Genomic DNA, 15,603 nt, shown 5'->3' on the forward strand with positions numbered 1-15,603 from the left:
ATTTCTCTATTAGTAATCTAATACAAATAATGCCAATAGTAATGCTGTACCTTAAGTTTGGTTTGGTACAGAGCCCCTCTAGTGTGTCAGTATTCTATAGGTGAATAGACACAAAAATTTTCAGTGATGCCAACTACATAATTGTATTCCCCGTCTTAAACAGAAAATAACTCTACTTGTTTATCACTTAACAATGATAATCTTGGCATGAAGCTTGTGGTAGGTTTCCACTTGTAATCTACCATTCATAATGGTTTATAAATTATGAAGATTTAGTTGACAGTGTGTCAGAAGCATTCATAGTTCACATGTATTTGCTAGACAGCAAACTAATAATACATCTAAGCGGTTTACAATTGTCAATTTAAAATATGGAGGTTGACAGGATGGGAGGGAGAGAAAAAAGGTAAGCGCAGACGGTTAGAACAAAAGGAATTAAGATATACACCTATATAAATCTGAAAAAAAAAAAATCTGACACAGGTAAGGGAGGGGGGAACAGGAGAGATTGGGGAAAGACCATGCTGCATCCGGTGTCAGGTCAAAAGCACGCCAGGACAAAGGCGCGCGCAGACAATTGAGCGCAGCGTGGAGGTGCGCACCGTAGAAAATTACTGTTTTTAGGGCTCCGACGGGGGGGGGGGCCCCCCACTTTACTTAATAGAGATTGCGCCGCGTTATGGGGGGTTTGGGGGTTGTAACCCCCCACATTTTACTGAAAACTTCACTTTTTCCCTGTTTTTAGGGAAAAAGTTAAGTTTACAGTAAAATGTGGAGGGTTACAACCCCCCACAATGCCGGCACAATCTATATTAAGTAAACTGGGGGGGCTCCCCAACAAAACCCCCCGTCGGAGCCCCTAAAAACTGTAATTTTCTTTGGCGCGTGCCTCCATCTTGCGCTCAGTTGTCGGCACGCGCCTTTGTCTTTCGCAGGGTTGTCTATGAACCCTGCATCCTTGAAAGAGGAAACCAGTTTTTAAAAAAGGGAACTTTATGGTTTCCAGTGTATAAAGGAAGCCCATGTTCTCACCAGTGTTTCCAGCAGTCAGTCACAAGATGCAAAATTATAGCCATTGCTCTACCAACTAGAAAGTAGTATCTTGGCTTTTTCTGCCATTTACACTCCTTGTGGCCTTGGGAAAGTCACAATCTTGTATTGCCTCAGGTTTGTAAGGGGGCAAATCTATAAATTAGTTCTAATTACTTAAAATGTACAGCACTGCGTACGCCTTTCAGCACTAAATAAGTGATAAATAGTAGTAGTAATACCAATTCTTGAACAGCTTTAAGGTTCACCTAAACCATTATAGAAAACTAGCATAAAGCTACTTTAGAAACATAGAAACATAGAAATAGATGGCAGATAAGGGCCCACGGCCCATCTAGTCTGCCCACCTTAATGTCCCTCCCCTACCTTTGCCCTGTGAATAGATCCCATATGCCGATCCCATTTGGCCTTAAAATCAGGCACGCTGCTGGCCTCAATCACCTGTAGTGGAAGACTATTCCAGCGATCAACCACTCTTTCAGTGAAAAAGAATTTCCTGGTGTCACCTCGTAGTTTCCCGCCCCTGATTTTCAACGGATGCCCTCTTGTTGTCGTGGGACCCTTGAAAAAGAAGATATCTTCCTCCGCCTCGATGCGGCCCGTAAGATACTTGAACGTCTCTCGATCATGTCTCCCCTCTCTCTGCGCTCCTCGAGCGAGTATAGCTGTAATTTGTCAAGCCGTTTTTCGTATGGTAGATCCTTGAGTCCCGAGACCATCCGGGTGGCCATTCTTTGCACCGACTCCAGTCTCAGCACATCCTTGCGATAATGCGGCCTCCAGAATTGCACACAGTATTCCAGGTGGGGCCTCACCATGGATCTATACAATGGCATAATGACTTCCGCCTTACAACTGACGAAACCCCTTCGTATGCAGCCCATGATTTGTCTTGCCTTGGACGAAGCCTACTCCACTTGATTGGCAGACTTCATGTCCTTACTGACGATTACCCCCAAGTCTCGTTCTGCTACCGTTTTTGCTAGGATCTCGCCATTAAGGGTATAAGACTTGCATGGATTCTGGCTGCCCAGGTGCATAACTTTGCATTTTTTGGCATTGAAGTTGAGTTGCCATGTCCTAGACCATCGCTCCAGTAGGAGTAGGTCGTGCATCATGTTGTCGGGCATTGAATCTTCGTCTGTTGTGCATTTGCCCACTACATTACTCAGTTTGGCGTCATCGGCGAATAATGTTATTTTACCTCGAAGTCCTTCTGCCAAGTCTCTTATAAAGATGTTGAATAGGATTGGGCCCAAGACTGAGCCCTGTGGTACTCCACTAATCACCTCCGTCATTTCGGAGGGGGTGCCGTTCACCACCACCCTTTGGAGCCTACCTCCAAGCCAGCTCCCAACCCATTTCGTCAATGTGTTACCTAATCCTATAGAACTCATCTTGCTCAGTAACCTGCGGTGTGGTACGCTATCGAATGCTTTGCTAAAGTCCAGGTACACGATGTCCAGGGACTCCCCAATATCCAGCTTCCCTGTCACCCAGTCAAAGAAGCTGATCAGGTTGGATTGGCAGGATCTCCCCTTAGTAAATCCATGTTGTCGGGGATCCCGTAGATTCTCCTCATCCAGGATCTTATCTAATTGGTGTTTGATTAGAGTTTCCATTAGTTTGCTCACTATCGATGTTAGACTCACTGGTCTGTAGTTTGTTGTCTCCATCTTTGAGCCTTTCTTGTGGAGTGGAATGACGTTAGCCGTCCTCCAGTCCAACGGGACGCTGCCTGTACTAAGGGAGAGGTTGAAGAGCGCGGACAGTGGCTCCGCCAAGACATCACTCAGCTCCCTAAGCACCCTGGGGTGCAGGTTGTCCGGCCCCATTGCTTTGTTAACCTTGAGCTTTGACAGCTCACCGTAGACACTGCTGGGCGTAAACTCAAAGTTACTAAACGGGTCAACTGAGCCAACCCTTGTCTGTAGCTGAGGGCCGAGCCCTGGCGCTTCTCGGGTGAAGACTGAGCAGAAGTATTCATTTAATAGTTGGGCTTTTTCCGAATCCTTTCCACATAGTCTCCGTCTGGTTTCCTAAGACGTACAATCCCGCCTGAGTTTTTTCTTCTATCACTGATATACCTGAAGAAGGATTTATCTCCCTTCTGGATGTTCTTTGCTAGAGACTCCTCCATGAGGAATTTAGCCTCCCTGACTGCTGTTTTGACGGCTTTTGATTTGGTCAGGTAGTCTGCTCTAGAGTCCTGCTTCCCTGATTGTTTGTAAGAGATGAATGCTTTTTTCTTCTCCTTGATCAGGTCTGAGATCTCCGCAGTAAACCACTGTGGCTTATTGTTCCTTCTCCGTTTACTTACTGATTTTACATAGCGGTTTGTTGCTTCTTGTATGGTTGCTTTCAAAGTCGACCACGTCTTCCACTTTATCGGTTTCTTCTTGGCTTTGTAGCGCCTGGTGAATGAAGTCTCCCATTTCTTTGAAATTTGTGTCCTTGAATTTGAGGACTTTGGTTAGTGTAGTAGATTTAGTGAAACCTTTCCTGATATTGAACCATACCATGTTGTGGTCACTGGAGGCCAATGTGTCGCCCACCGAGACCTCTGTGACACTTTCTCCATTGGTAAGTATCAGGTCCAGTATTGCCTGATCCCTTGTCGGTTCCAACACCAGTTGCCTGAGGCTTGCTCCTTTCATAGAGTTTAATAGCCTCCTGCTGCTGCCGGAAGCAGAGGTAAGTGTAACCCAATCCACATCAGGCATGTTGAAGTCACCTAGCAATACTGTGTCCCCACGCAAGGTGATATTTTCTATATCTTCGATTATTTCCATATCCAGGTCATCCTGTTGTCTTGGGGGTCTGTAAATTACGCCAAGATACAAGCATTTGTCCTTCCCTCTGGCCAAATTAACCCAAAGGCGTGGCGTGCCAACATGTAGGCACAGCCACTCATGTCATCTGAACAGCAAATACCCTTAGATTCACATCACTAGGCAAAACACCCATGCTGTGTCCACATTAGCATCACCTTGCAGTTGCATGTTTTGTGATTTAAGTGCACTGTTTATAGACTATCATCTAGCATTTGTTCACATAAAGAAGACACCAGAGTGAGCTAGTCAACTATAACATTAGCTGAGCCTAGTCACCTGTGAAGAATAATTAGAGATTAAGGTGGTGGGGGGGGGCGTAAAAAATAGGTCAGTGTTAGGTGCTGAGGGTCAGGGGAGTAAGGTAGATGATTGGGAAGGAGGAGATAAAGGGTTAAGGGAGATGTAAATGCGCATGTGATTGGTTAGGGTAAATGGGGAGATTGGGGGAGGTGTGGCTTTATAATTGGTCTTTTTGTTCTTTCCTTTTATGTTTTTCCTTCTCTCCTATCCAAACATTGTAACTTTTTCCCCACTTACCCTCACAATTCTTGTAAGTTTTAACCCATAACAAAAATTATTTTATATGTATGTATTTTGTATGTCAAGTTTTAACCCATAACAAAAGTTATTTTAGATGTCCACACCAATGTTTTATTTGTATATTTTTCTATGTTGTACATCGCCTAGCAATTTAAATAGGCGATTCATTAAGAACAAATAAACTTGAACTTGAAACTTGAAAACGGTGAAGGATAGGGTAGGGCTAGGTAAAAAATAATCCCACCCTCCCTCCCATGGGTGGTGTTTTGTTGCGACAGACTTTCTAGGTTGAGGGGTTGGGCATTTTTTGAGCTTTGGGGAGGTCGCAGCTGAAAGGGGGGCAAAAAATGTGGCATTGGACCCAGTGGCAGTTGTGACATCAGCAGTTAACAAATAATTAAATGTAACACTTGCAGGCAACACCTTTCTTGGTGCAAAAACTTGGAATGGCCTTACTGAAGCGATCAGAACAGAACCTAACCATACCATATTCCAGAAGAAATTGAAAACTCAGCTATTTGACACTTAATCACCTGTATCTCCCTTCCCCAACCCCCTCTCTCTCTCCCCCCCCCCCTTCCATCCTCATCCCTTTCTATAAGTCACCTTGAGCCTACGTAGGTATAAGCGATGCAGAAATAGAAGATTAGATTAGATGTGAGGAGAGACATGGCCTGGCATTACCGTGGGTCATGTTCAGATGTTACAGGAGCTGGTTTTGTCACCGAATAGCTCCCCGGGGTGTGAAATCCACATTGGGATTTTGTGGTTGTTTGATGGGGATTGTATTGTGATTTTGAGATGAAATTAAGATAGTCAATAAAGCTGCAGCCAAAATGTTCTTCCACTAATATGATTTGTGTGATTATTTAGTTGTGGGTGAGTCATGCTGTTGGTGACAGGTGACGAAGTGCAAATGCTAATGTTAATATCAGTTTCTAAATTTAGGCATTATTTACAGGATTGGCTTTTAAGCTCTTTGGGACAGGGATAAGTAGGATACAATTCTATAAGTTGGTGCCAAGATGTAGGCATTCCAATGTGGTGCTTAACACCAATTCAATAATGGCATCTAGGCACCAAGATTTCATTATAGAAAATGAGCATAAGTTGGCATTGGTGTACCTAAAGTTGGGTGCAAACTTACACCAAAGCATTGGCAGTTGCTAATACTGGCATCTAATTGTGCCCTGAAATGCGCATGATGTACAGCAGTCTATAAGTTATGCATGTACCTCACAGACGCGCCCATGACTTGCCCGATCTGTCCGGGAGTTCACCCCTCCTGAACTTAAAATGGCGAAAAACATTAGAGTTAAAGTGCCTATCGGTGCCTAAAAAATCTGCGCCGGAATCGCATCTCCAAAGGTGCTTTAGGCCACCTAATTCCATTGTGGGCATGGCTAATGCTGGAAGTGGCGTTAGGCAGCCTAAAGTGCCTATGTAGGGGCGAATCATGACAAAGATAGGCGCTGGAAATGTAGGCCTGGAAAACCCTGGCCTACAATTCTAGTGCCTATCTTTTGCGAAAGCGCGATTCTCTATACGACACCGTCACATGTTTGACATGCGATCGGTGGCCGCTTTTTTAGGTGACCGCCGATATCAGTGCCCCAAAGAAAATCTGGGCCTAAGGGTGTCATTCCAGTAAATGGCACTGAGATTTTGTTAAACCGCAAACAATAAGGGTTTCAACAGAATAACAATCCTAACTCTACTCTACTGCTGAAAAGGATTAAAACCACAGAGAGCGTGAATAACAATCTATCTGCAACAGTAGCAGGTGGAGAAAAAAAGCCTCAGAATAAAGTGACAGTCATAAACATAGGTAGTAAAGTGCTGTCATGAAATCAGTCATTGGCATAAAAAAATTCCAACCTGGATAACCAAACCTTGCAGCATAGTTGACCGGTTGCAGCCAGCTTGACCGGTGAAACAAGATTTCTTCTTGGGTTTTCATCTGAATGGAACTGATCATTGGGCAGCGTTTGGAAGTTATAGAGCTGTGAGAAGAAGCCCGGATTTATAGGACCATACCAGATAAGTGACCTCTAGTGCACCTTTAACCCAGCTGTGAGTGTTTAAACTATGCTGCAAGGTTTGGTTATACAGGTTGGAGTTTTTTTATGCCAATGACTGATTTCATATTGATAAAGGAAGTCACTCCTCTATAAAGAATTCAAAAAACTATTTAGCATAGAGTTAATAAGTCTTATAACTCATATTGCAAAAAATATATACTGAATATGCTCAGAGACTTGAAGGCAAAAACAAGAATATCGCCTCACCACCAGTGTTCCCTCTAAGCGGGCGGGTGTTGTGAGCAAACTTTTTTCACTGTGAGCTAAAAATATCGGGCGCCAGCAAGTTATGAGCCAAATAAATATGTTGCTTTCTACCACAGAACTTCCTTACGTTTGTATGGAATCTATCCCCTTTCAACTTTAGAGAGTGCCCTCTCGTTCTCCCTGCCTTAGCTACTAAGTCTATTCCCTTCAGTACCTTGAATGTTTCTATCATGTCCCCTCTCAATCTCCTCTGCTCAAGGGAGAAGAGGCCCAGTTTCTCTAATCTTTCGCTGTACGGCAACTCCTCCAGCCCCTTAACCATTTTAGTTGCTCTTCTCTGGATCCTTTCGAATAGTACCGTGTCCTTCTTAAAGTACCAGTGCTGGACGCAGTACTCCAGGTGAGGGCGTACCATGGCCCGGTACAGCAGCATGATAACCTTCTCTGTCTCTTCAGTCCAGCATCTGCCCCTTCCATTCACTGTCTGTCTTTCCCTGCCATCTCTCCTCCTGCCCCCCCCCCACCCCCCATTTTGGTCTAGCATCCATCATCTTCCTTCTGTTCCCCTCATGGTCTGGCATCTCTATCCTTCCCTCCCCCCTGTGGTTTTTAGCATATCTCTCTTCTCATTTCCTCCACTCAGATCTGATCATTCTCTGCTCTCTCTTCCCTTTTCTTCTCTGGTCTTCCTTCTCTATTTTCTGCCTCCATCTAAATTAAATTCTTTCTTACTATTTAGTCCCGTTTCCCTCTTTTCACTGTGTCTACACACAGCTTGTCACCCCTTTCCCTCACCCCTCCATTATCTTACTATTTTCTTCCCCCTTTATTTATCTCCTCCTTCCATCCAGTATGTGTTCTTTCCCCACTTCCATTCAGCATCTGCTCTCCCTTCTCAACTGACATCCATCTGCCTTCTGCTCTCTCTCCCTTCTTCTCACTTCCATCATCTGTCCCCTTCTCTCTCTCTCTCATCTCCTCCATTCCATCATCTGCCCCTTCTCTCTCTCTCTCTCTCTCCCCCCCCCCCCCCAACTTCCATCATCTGCCCCCCTTCCCCTCACCTTTGTGGGTCACTTTCTTTCCCCTGAGGGTGGCTCATGTCACAGGGGAAGCTTTGGCCGAGCAGAACCGCTTGATTGACAGTGGAACTTACTTGATTGATGTCGATGCTGGGGCCCGTTGCCGTTTGAAGGAAAAAAAAAAAGGTGGAAAAAAGGAACCTGTAAAGGCGAGAGGAAGGGAAACCTCCAGGACAGCTGCTTTTTGCCCTCCTTCAGCGGCCCAAGAGTTCAGACCAGCAGCGGCAGCTGTGTATGCTTTTAACTTCGGCACAGAGCTGCCCCTAATCAATAGTTTAGCGCGGTTTCATGAGGCAGCCTCGGGGCCTTTGATAGCCGGCCCGCTTCGATGATGCGATGTGGGCCGGCCTAGCAAAGGCCCCGAGGCTGCCTTATGAAACCGCGCTAAACTATTGATTAGGGGCAGCTCTGTGCCGAAGTTAAAAGCATACACAGCTGCCGCTGCTGGTCTGGAGGTGCGGAGACAAGGCAGGAGGCAAACGCGGTGGAAGGCAGGAGTCCCGGCGAAGGCAGGAGTCCCGGCACAGCGACTGCAACAGGAAGTTGCAAGTCAGCTGACGCCGGCCTTTCGTTGCGGCGGGGACCGAATCCTTCGCGGACCGGCAAGATTTTGTTTGCGGACCGGCGGTTGAAGAACTGTGCTCTACACTGTGTGCGCTGTGACGAGAAACTTGTGCGCTGCGAGGTAATATTTTGTGCGTGAGCGCACCCCAGCGCAGCTTAGCGGGAACACTGCTCACCACCCAGTCATCGTATATGTTTGAATAGTATAAAAAAGCTTTATCTTCTGCTGTATCATACAGTCAACTTATTTGATACTGTTCATATGCTTAGATGAAAAGACACTTATTTTTGTCAAGGGTTCTGACGGACAAAGCCCGTTTCGTTCCTGCGTCAGGGAACCGAGATGGACACTTAGTTAGCTGAAAAGGTGGCTCAGTCTCTGAAAGCATAAACAAAAAACTTTTATTATAAACTTTCAATTCTTCAAACTAACTCACTTTAATTGCATATACTGTAGATACTTTAAAAACAGTAATTGGCTAAACGGAGGGTACCTGCTAGAATTTTCAAAGCTACTCCATAGCGTGAATGCTCTTCACTAATCGCTAATGGCTAAAAAAACCACCGCCATGATGATTCAAATACCAGAAAGACAGTTTCACATCATCACGACCCAACGTGATGATGTCATAGCTGTCAAAATACAAGCCAATTAGAAAAAAGTAAAAGGAATCAGACCCAATTGGCTATAACTGATCATGTCCATTTTGGGAATAATAAGTCCTCCAGTGTTTCCTTGGATATAAAGATCATCAAAAAATAAAATCTTTTTATTGGCCTATATTGAAACATTTCTTGTCTGTCCTTTGGAGAGTTCTACTTCCTTATTGAATCAAAACAGAAGTATCAAATGTATTGAATATACAAATATACTGTGAAAAATTGCAGGAAGACTTTAGAAAATTGAAAGACTATGCATCTAAGTGGCAAGATGAAATTTATTGTAGATAAATGCAAAGTGATCCACATTGGGAAGAATACTCAAAATCTTAGTTACCAGATGCTAGGGTCCACCTTGGGTATTGACTCCCCAAAAGATCTAGGTGTCATTGTAGACAATATGTTGAAATCTTCTGCCCAGTGTGTGGCAGCATCCAAAAAACAAACTTGATGCTAGGAATTTTTAGGAAAAGGGTGATAAATCAAAACAAGAATATCATAATACTTCAGTATCACTCTGTGGTGCCACCTTGCCTCGAGTATTGTGTTCAATTCTGGTCACCTTATCTCAAAAAAAATATAGCAGAATTAGAAAAGGTTCAAAGGAAAGCAACCAAAATAATAGAAGATGGAACTCCTCTCATATGAGGAAAGGATAAAGAGGTCAGGGCTCTTTAGCTTGGAAAAGAGATGACTGAGGAGGGATGTGATTGAGGTCTACAAAATCCTGAGTGGTATAGAATTGATAAAGTGAATTGATTTTTTACTCTTTCAGAAAGTACAAAGACCAGGATACACTCAATGAAGTTACATGGAAATACTTTTAAAGAAAATAGGAGGAAATAGTTTTTCAGTCAACAAATACATAGTAACATAGTAGATGACGGCAGATAAAGACCCGAATGGTCCATCCAGTCTGCCCAACCTGATTCAATTTAAATTTTTTTTTTTTTTTTTTTTTCTTCTTAGCTATTTCTGGACGAGAATCCAAAGCTTTACCCGGTACTGTGCTTGGGTTCCAACTGCCGAAATCACTGTTAAGACTTACTCCAGCCCATCTACACCCTCCCAGCCATTGAAGCCCTCCCCTGCCCATCCTCCTCCAAACGGCCATACATAGACGCAGACCGTACAAGTCTGCCCAGTAACTGGCCTAGTTCAATCTTTAATATTATTTTCTGATTCTAAATCTTCTGTGTTCATCCCACGCTTCTTTGAACTCAGTCACAGTTTTACTCTCCACCACCTCTCTCGGGAGCGCATTCCAGGCATCCACCACCCTCTCCGTAAAGTAGAATTTCCTAACATTGCCCCTGAATCTACCACCCCTCAACCTCAAATTATCTCCTCTGGTTTTACCATTTTCCTTTCTCTGGAAAAGATTTTGTTCTACGTTAATACCCTTTAAGTATTTGAACGTCTGAATCATATCTCCCCTGTCCCTCCTTTCCTCTAGGGTATACATATTCAGGGCTTCCAGTCTCTCCTCATACGTCTTCTGGCGCAAGCCTCCTATCATTTTTGTCGCCCTCCTCTGGACCGCCTCAAGTCTTCTTACGTCTTTCGCCAGATACGGTCTCCAAAAATAGTTAAGCACTGGAACTTGTTGCAAGAAGATGTGGTATCTAGGTTTTAAAAAAGGTTTGGATAAGTTCTTGGAGGAAAAGTCCATAGTCTGCTATTGAGATAAACATGGGAAGCCACTGCTTGCTCTGGGATCGGTAGCATGGAATGTTGTTACTGTTTGGTTTTCTGCCAGGTATTTGTGACCTGGATTAGCCACTGTTGGAAGCAAAATACTAGATTAGATGGACCGTTGGTTTGGCCCAGTATGGATATTCTTATGTACCTTAGAATAATGAATAAATAGAAAACATAAAGCCTAAAGAAAAAATGTGGTGTTGGTGTGAGGGGAGAAGGGAAATATATGAGATTGACAAAGAGATGGAATATCTAATATTAATGGGTGCATGCAAACTGGAGCATCCACACGCTTTATCGATTCCTTGTGTAATGAAAGTATCTGTCTTTTTTCTAGATTGGATTTTATAATGCTGTAGCCATACCATGCTACACTACACTGATGCAGATCCTGCCTCCAACTGAACCACTTTTCCAAGTGTGCTTGTAAGCAGTAACATCATTTGTACTTGTAATATATTTTTGGTTTTCCTTCTGGGTTGACAAGCACAGTGCCATTTTGTAAAGATGGTCCTTATAAGGAGGCATCTAGGCAAACCCTCCAAATGATACCTATTTTAAGAATGCCAAACTCAATTAATAGACTTGTGTTTTCTATGTCTGAAGGATAACATAAACTCTTAGCAGCAATATTCCCTCCAAAAACTGAAGTCTTTATAGTTTGTTGAACCTCAGTGGCTGTGCTCACAAACTCAATTGTCATTACAGAGATATTGCAAGCTAAAGTCATCATTAATCCATTACTCATATTCATCAATTTAATATGATATCACTTCATTGAAATATATCTTAATAGATATCCAATATTTATCTTAAATGTCAGTCTTGGATATTCCAACAAGACATCATGTTTTGCCAAAAGGCGGTATCAAGGCTCATCCCCTTGGAGCTGCAAGCCTGCCATCTGTGCCATCAGAACTTGGTGAAACATTGATATAGAGAGCTCACGGCTCTAAGGGTTGAGCCATGATACAGCCTTTTGGCAAAATGTGATGTCATGTTGGAGCCCCCAAGACTGGCATTTAAGGTAAGTATTGGATATCTATTAAGATATATTTCAATGAAGAGATATCAAATTAAATTGATGAAAATGAGTAATTGACTAATGGCAGCTTTGGTTTGTAATATCTCAGTGAATCTGGGTATAGCCGCTGAGGTCCAGCAAACTATAAATTATAAAGGCTTCAGCTGCTGGTGAGAATTTATTTTAAAAGTGCAATATAGGGACCCAGTTCCAAACAGTGCATAAATTCATGTACACACATCTAGTCCTGCTTTAAGGTTGATGTAAATTTGTATGTTTATTCTCTGCAAGTACATATTTTATAAACTACAGGCATATATTATACCTCTGTTCTGCCTAAACTATGCTGCTAGGAGCACCTACATGGTGTTTGCTTAAAAGTTCATGCATGTATACTATTTGTGCACACAAACTCCCACACCATTTTATGAGATCCCTTTTTCATGTGTGAAACAAACTTTACCTCGGGATTCTGTATTTCTAAATAGAGATGTGTTGTCATTTGTAAATGAGAACAAGTGGGAAAAGCATGCAGAGCATGGCTCATGGAATTCTTTCCAGTGCTTCTGCATCTAAAAGCATGTGTCTGTATGGTGGTGGTGGTGGTGGTGTGTCTGTGCATATGTGTTGTGTATTGGTATGTATTATGGCAGTAACGCTTGGGCTGGGCCGGAATGACCCACCCGGGGCCGTGCCACAAGGAATAGATGTTTGTGACCTGTAACCTGCCAGTGGCTCCCACGCCCACTGGTATGCTCTGGCTCTGTTCTCTTAGCTGAGTGCAAAAATAAAGTTCACCACACAAAGTTTTCAAAAAACACTTCTTTTTTTTTTTTTTTTAATTTCTTTATTGATATTTTGAACTTGACAATGTATACATTTGAAAAATCGAAAAAAAAAAAAACTATATGAAAATACACTATTAACATCAGAAATATTACAATAAAAATTTTAAATCCCTTCTTAACCTATAACAGTAATGATATTATATTATACTCATCAATATTATAGAATATTATGAAATTTATACCTAGTCTAAATAAATAATACACCCCAGGTACTTTCATTAAACTCAGTTCATGTCAGATGGCCAAAGAGGAGGTGGTAGCGGCTAGCGTGCGTGGAATTTTAGCGCATGCTATTCCATGCGTTAAGGCCCTAGCGTGCCTTCGTAAAAGGAGCCCAAGGTACACAGTTGTCCCAACTGGGGATAAAGGTATTTAGTTACGCAGATGATTTTACAATCATTCCATTCGTTACCTCTCTCTCAGAAGTCATTCCTAAAGCAACAGAAGTACTAAATTTGATGGAGCGATGGATGACTGATTTTAGATTGAAGCTTAATTCAGAAAAAATGAAATTTTTTGTAGCTTCATCACACTTGCCTGATACTAAAACATCATTGTGTGTCAATAAACTTAGTTATCCTATTCAATCTACTATGAAGGTTTTAGGTGTAATACTGGATCAGGGTTTAACTATGAAGGACCAGGTAGACTCTTCGGTTAGAAAGGTTTTTTTTACTCTCTGGAAGCTTCAGTCCATTAGAGCTTATTTCGATGTTTCATCATTTAGAATTTTAGTACAATCCCTTATATTAAGTCAACTAGATCAGTGGTTCTCAACCCTGTCCTGGAGGACCACTAGGCCAATTGGGTTTTCAGGCTAGCCCTAATGAATAAGCATTAGAGAGATTTACATATAATGGAGGTGCCAGGCATGCAAATCTGCTCCATGCATATTCATTAGGGCTATCCTGAAAACCCGATTGGCCTGGTGGTCCTCCAGGACAGGGTTGGGAACCACTGGGTTAGAGGATGTAAATTTAAAAAATATCATCATCATCTTTTTTCATATCAGGCAGCATCATGGGGTAAAGACTTGGAAAAATTGCTCTTGCATATTAATACTTATGGGGAATTTAGGAGACACCTAAAAACACATTTGTTTCTGAAGCACTTAGGTAGCTGATTTGCAAAAAATTAATACACAGTAACTCATCTTTAGGTTTTTAGTTATTAGCTTTTAACTTTAAGTTTTATTTAATTTGCAGTATTTTTTACTATTGTAAACCACATAGAACTTTACGGTCCTGCGGTATATAAACTTTTTATTATTATTGTAGGCACTGTTCCCTCTAAGCAGGAGTCCTGTTTTACTGTCACATTTTCAATATTGAAGTACAGGCAAAACCCTACTAACTCCATGTAACTTGCCTATCTTTAGTAATGGAAAACACAGGTTAGAGGAAATAGTGATTGCAGTTATAGCAAATGCTCTATGAATTGCACTTTCCCTGGAACACCGATCAGAGGCTTCCTTTATAAAATCCAAAGCTACCCTTGAAGCTCATTACTTTGTGCAGGGCTTTCCCTACAAATTAATAAATGAGTGAAAATCTCCAGCATTTTCTGCCGTGCCCTCACACAGCAATCACCCATCCTCTTTCTCATCCGTATCCTCTTTTCGCTACCTCCCTTCCTGTTGTGCTAATGTTGTTATTTCCTCCCCGTATGTCCTCTTATTATGAATTAATTGTCTTAGGTTTCCCTTATGTGATACCCCCTTTTCTCCACCTCCATGTTATGGTTTTTATTGTAAGTCGTCACTAAATCCAATAAAGATGGGAGTGGAGTACTGTACTTCCATAGCTCCCAAAATAACCTTCACCTCCATTAAAATTATTTTCTGAATACCAATCTTCATTATAAACACAATTTTGTTTTAACTGAGAGGAAAAAAACCTAAACAATATTTTCTAGTCTGCTAACTGGCTTTAGTCTTATCACTTTTATTTATATAGTTTTACTCTGAATACTATGCTGAATATCCAGAAATTTCACAGCCGCTGGAAGCTATCTGGGTCTGGTTGATATTCAACGATGGTATATAGTTTTAGAAAATATTTATTTTAATGAGAGGTTTTTTTATTTATTTATTCAATTTTCTATACCATTCTCCCAGGAGAGCTCAGAACGATTTACATGAATTTGTTCAGGTACTCAAGCATTTCTCCCTGTCTGTCCCAGCGGGCTCACAATCTATCTATTGTACCTGGGGCAACGGGGGGATTAAGTGACTTGCCCAGGGTCACAAGGAGCAGCGTGGGTTTGAACCCACAACCCCAGGGTGCTGAGGCTGTAGCTTTAACCACTGCGCCACACACTCCCCTATGATAAGACTAGAGCCAATCAGTAAACTAGAAAATATTGTCTGGGCATGTGGAGGCTTTTTCCTCTCAGTTAAAATGAAGATTTTTATATAATGAAGATCAGTACTCAGAAAATAATTTAGGGCTCCTGTTACTAAGGTGCGCTAGCGTTTTAGCGCGCACTGAAGATTAGCGTGCGCAAATCACACGCTAAACGAAAAATACTAACGCAAGCTCTATGGAGACGTTAGCGTCGAGTGCGCACGGCATTGTAGCATGCGCTAAAACCACTAGCACACCTTAGTAAAAGGAGCCCTTGGAGGTGTGTGTGTGTGGGGGGGGGATGAGCTATGATTTATGGTAAGCTACTTAGGGCTCCTTTTACGAAGGTGCGCTAGCGTTTTTAGCGCACGCACCGGATTAGCGCGTGCTAGCCAAAAAACTACCGTCTGCTCAAGAGGAGGCAGTAGCAGCTAGCACACGTGGCATTTTAGCGTGCGCTATTCCACGCGTTAAGGCCCTAATGCGCCTTCGTAAAAGGAACCCTTAGATTTTATTTGGGTAACTCATGTCTGTCAGCTCATCAAAGAAACACATAAAATTGCATTTAATATGCAGATAAAACATATGAACAGTTATATAAGAAGAGGTATATAAAGCCATATTAGCCAAAATGTACAGAAAAACAAAACAGCGTCTCTTCATAAGC

The 15,603-nt window shown here is 42.4% G+C and overlaps 1 protein-coding gene across 7 annotated transcripts in view; it reads left to right on the top strand.

The window, feature by feature from the left end:
• Positions 1-15,603, top strand: part of PDE10A (phosphodiesterase 10A) — a 590,210-nt gene that overhangs the window by 560,141 nt on the left and 14,466 nt on the right. For all 7 annotated transcript variants that reach the window (XM_033937273.1, XM_033937275.1, XM_033937278.1 and 4 more), the window contains one exon: positions 11,057-11,145. In XM_033937273.1, coding sequence (XP_033793164.1) covers positions 11,057-11,145 — 89 coding nt within the window. The remainder of the gene's footprint in view (positions 1-11,056; positions 11,146-15,603) is intronic.

Source organism: Geotrypetes seraphini, chromosome 3 (genome assembly GCF_902459505.1).
Source record: "Geotrypetes seraphini chromosome 3, aGeoSer1.1, whole genome shotgun sequence".
Classification (NCBI taxonomy): Eukaryota; Metazoa; Chordata; class Amphibia; order Gymnophiona; family Dermophiidae; genus Geotrypetes; species Geotrypetes seraphini.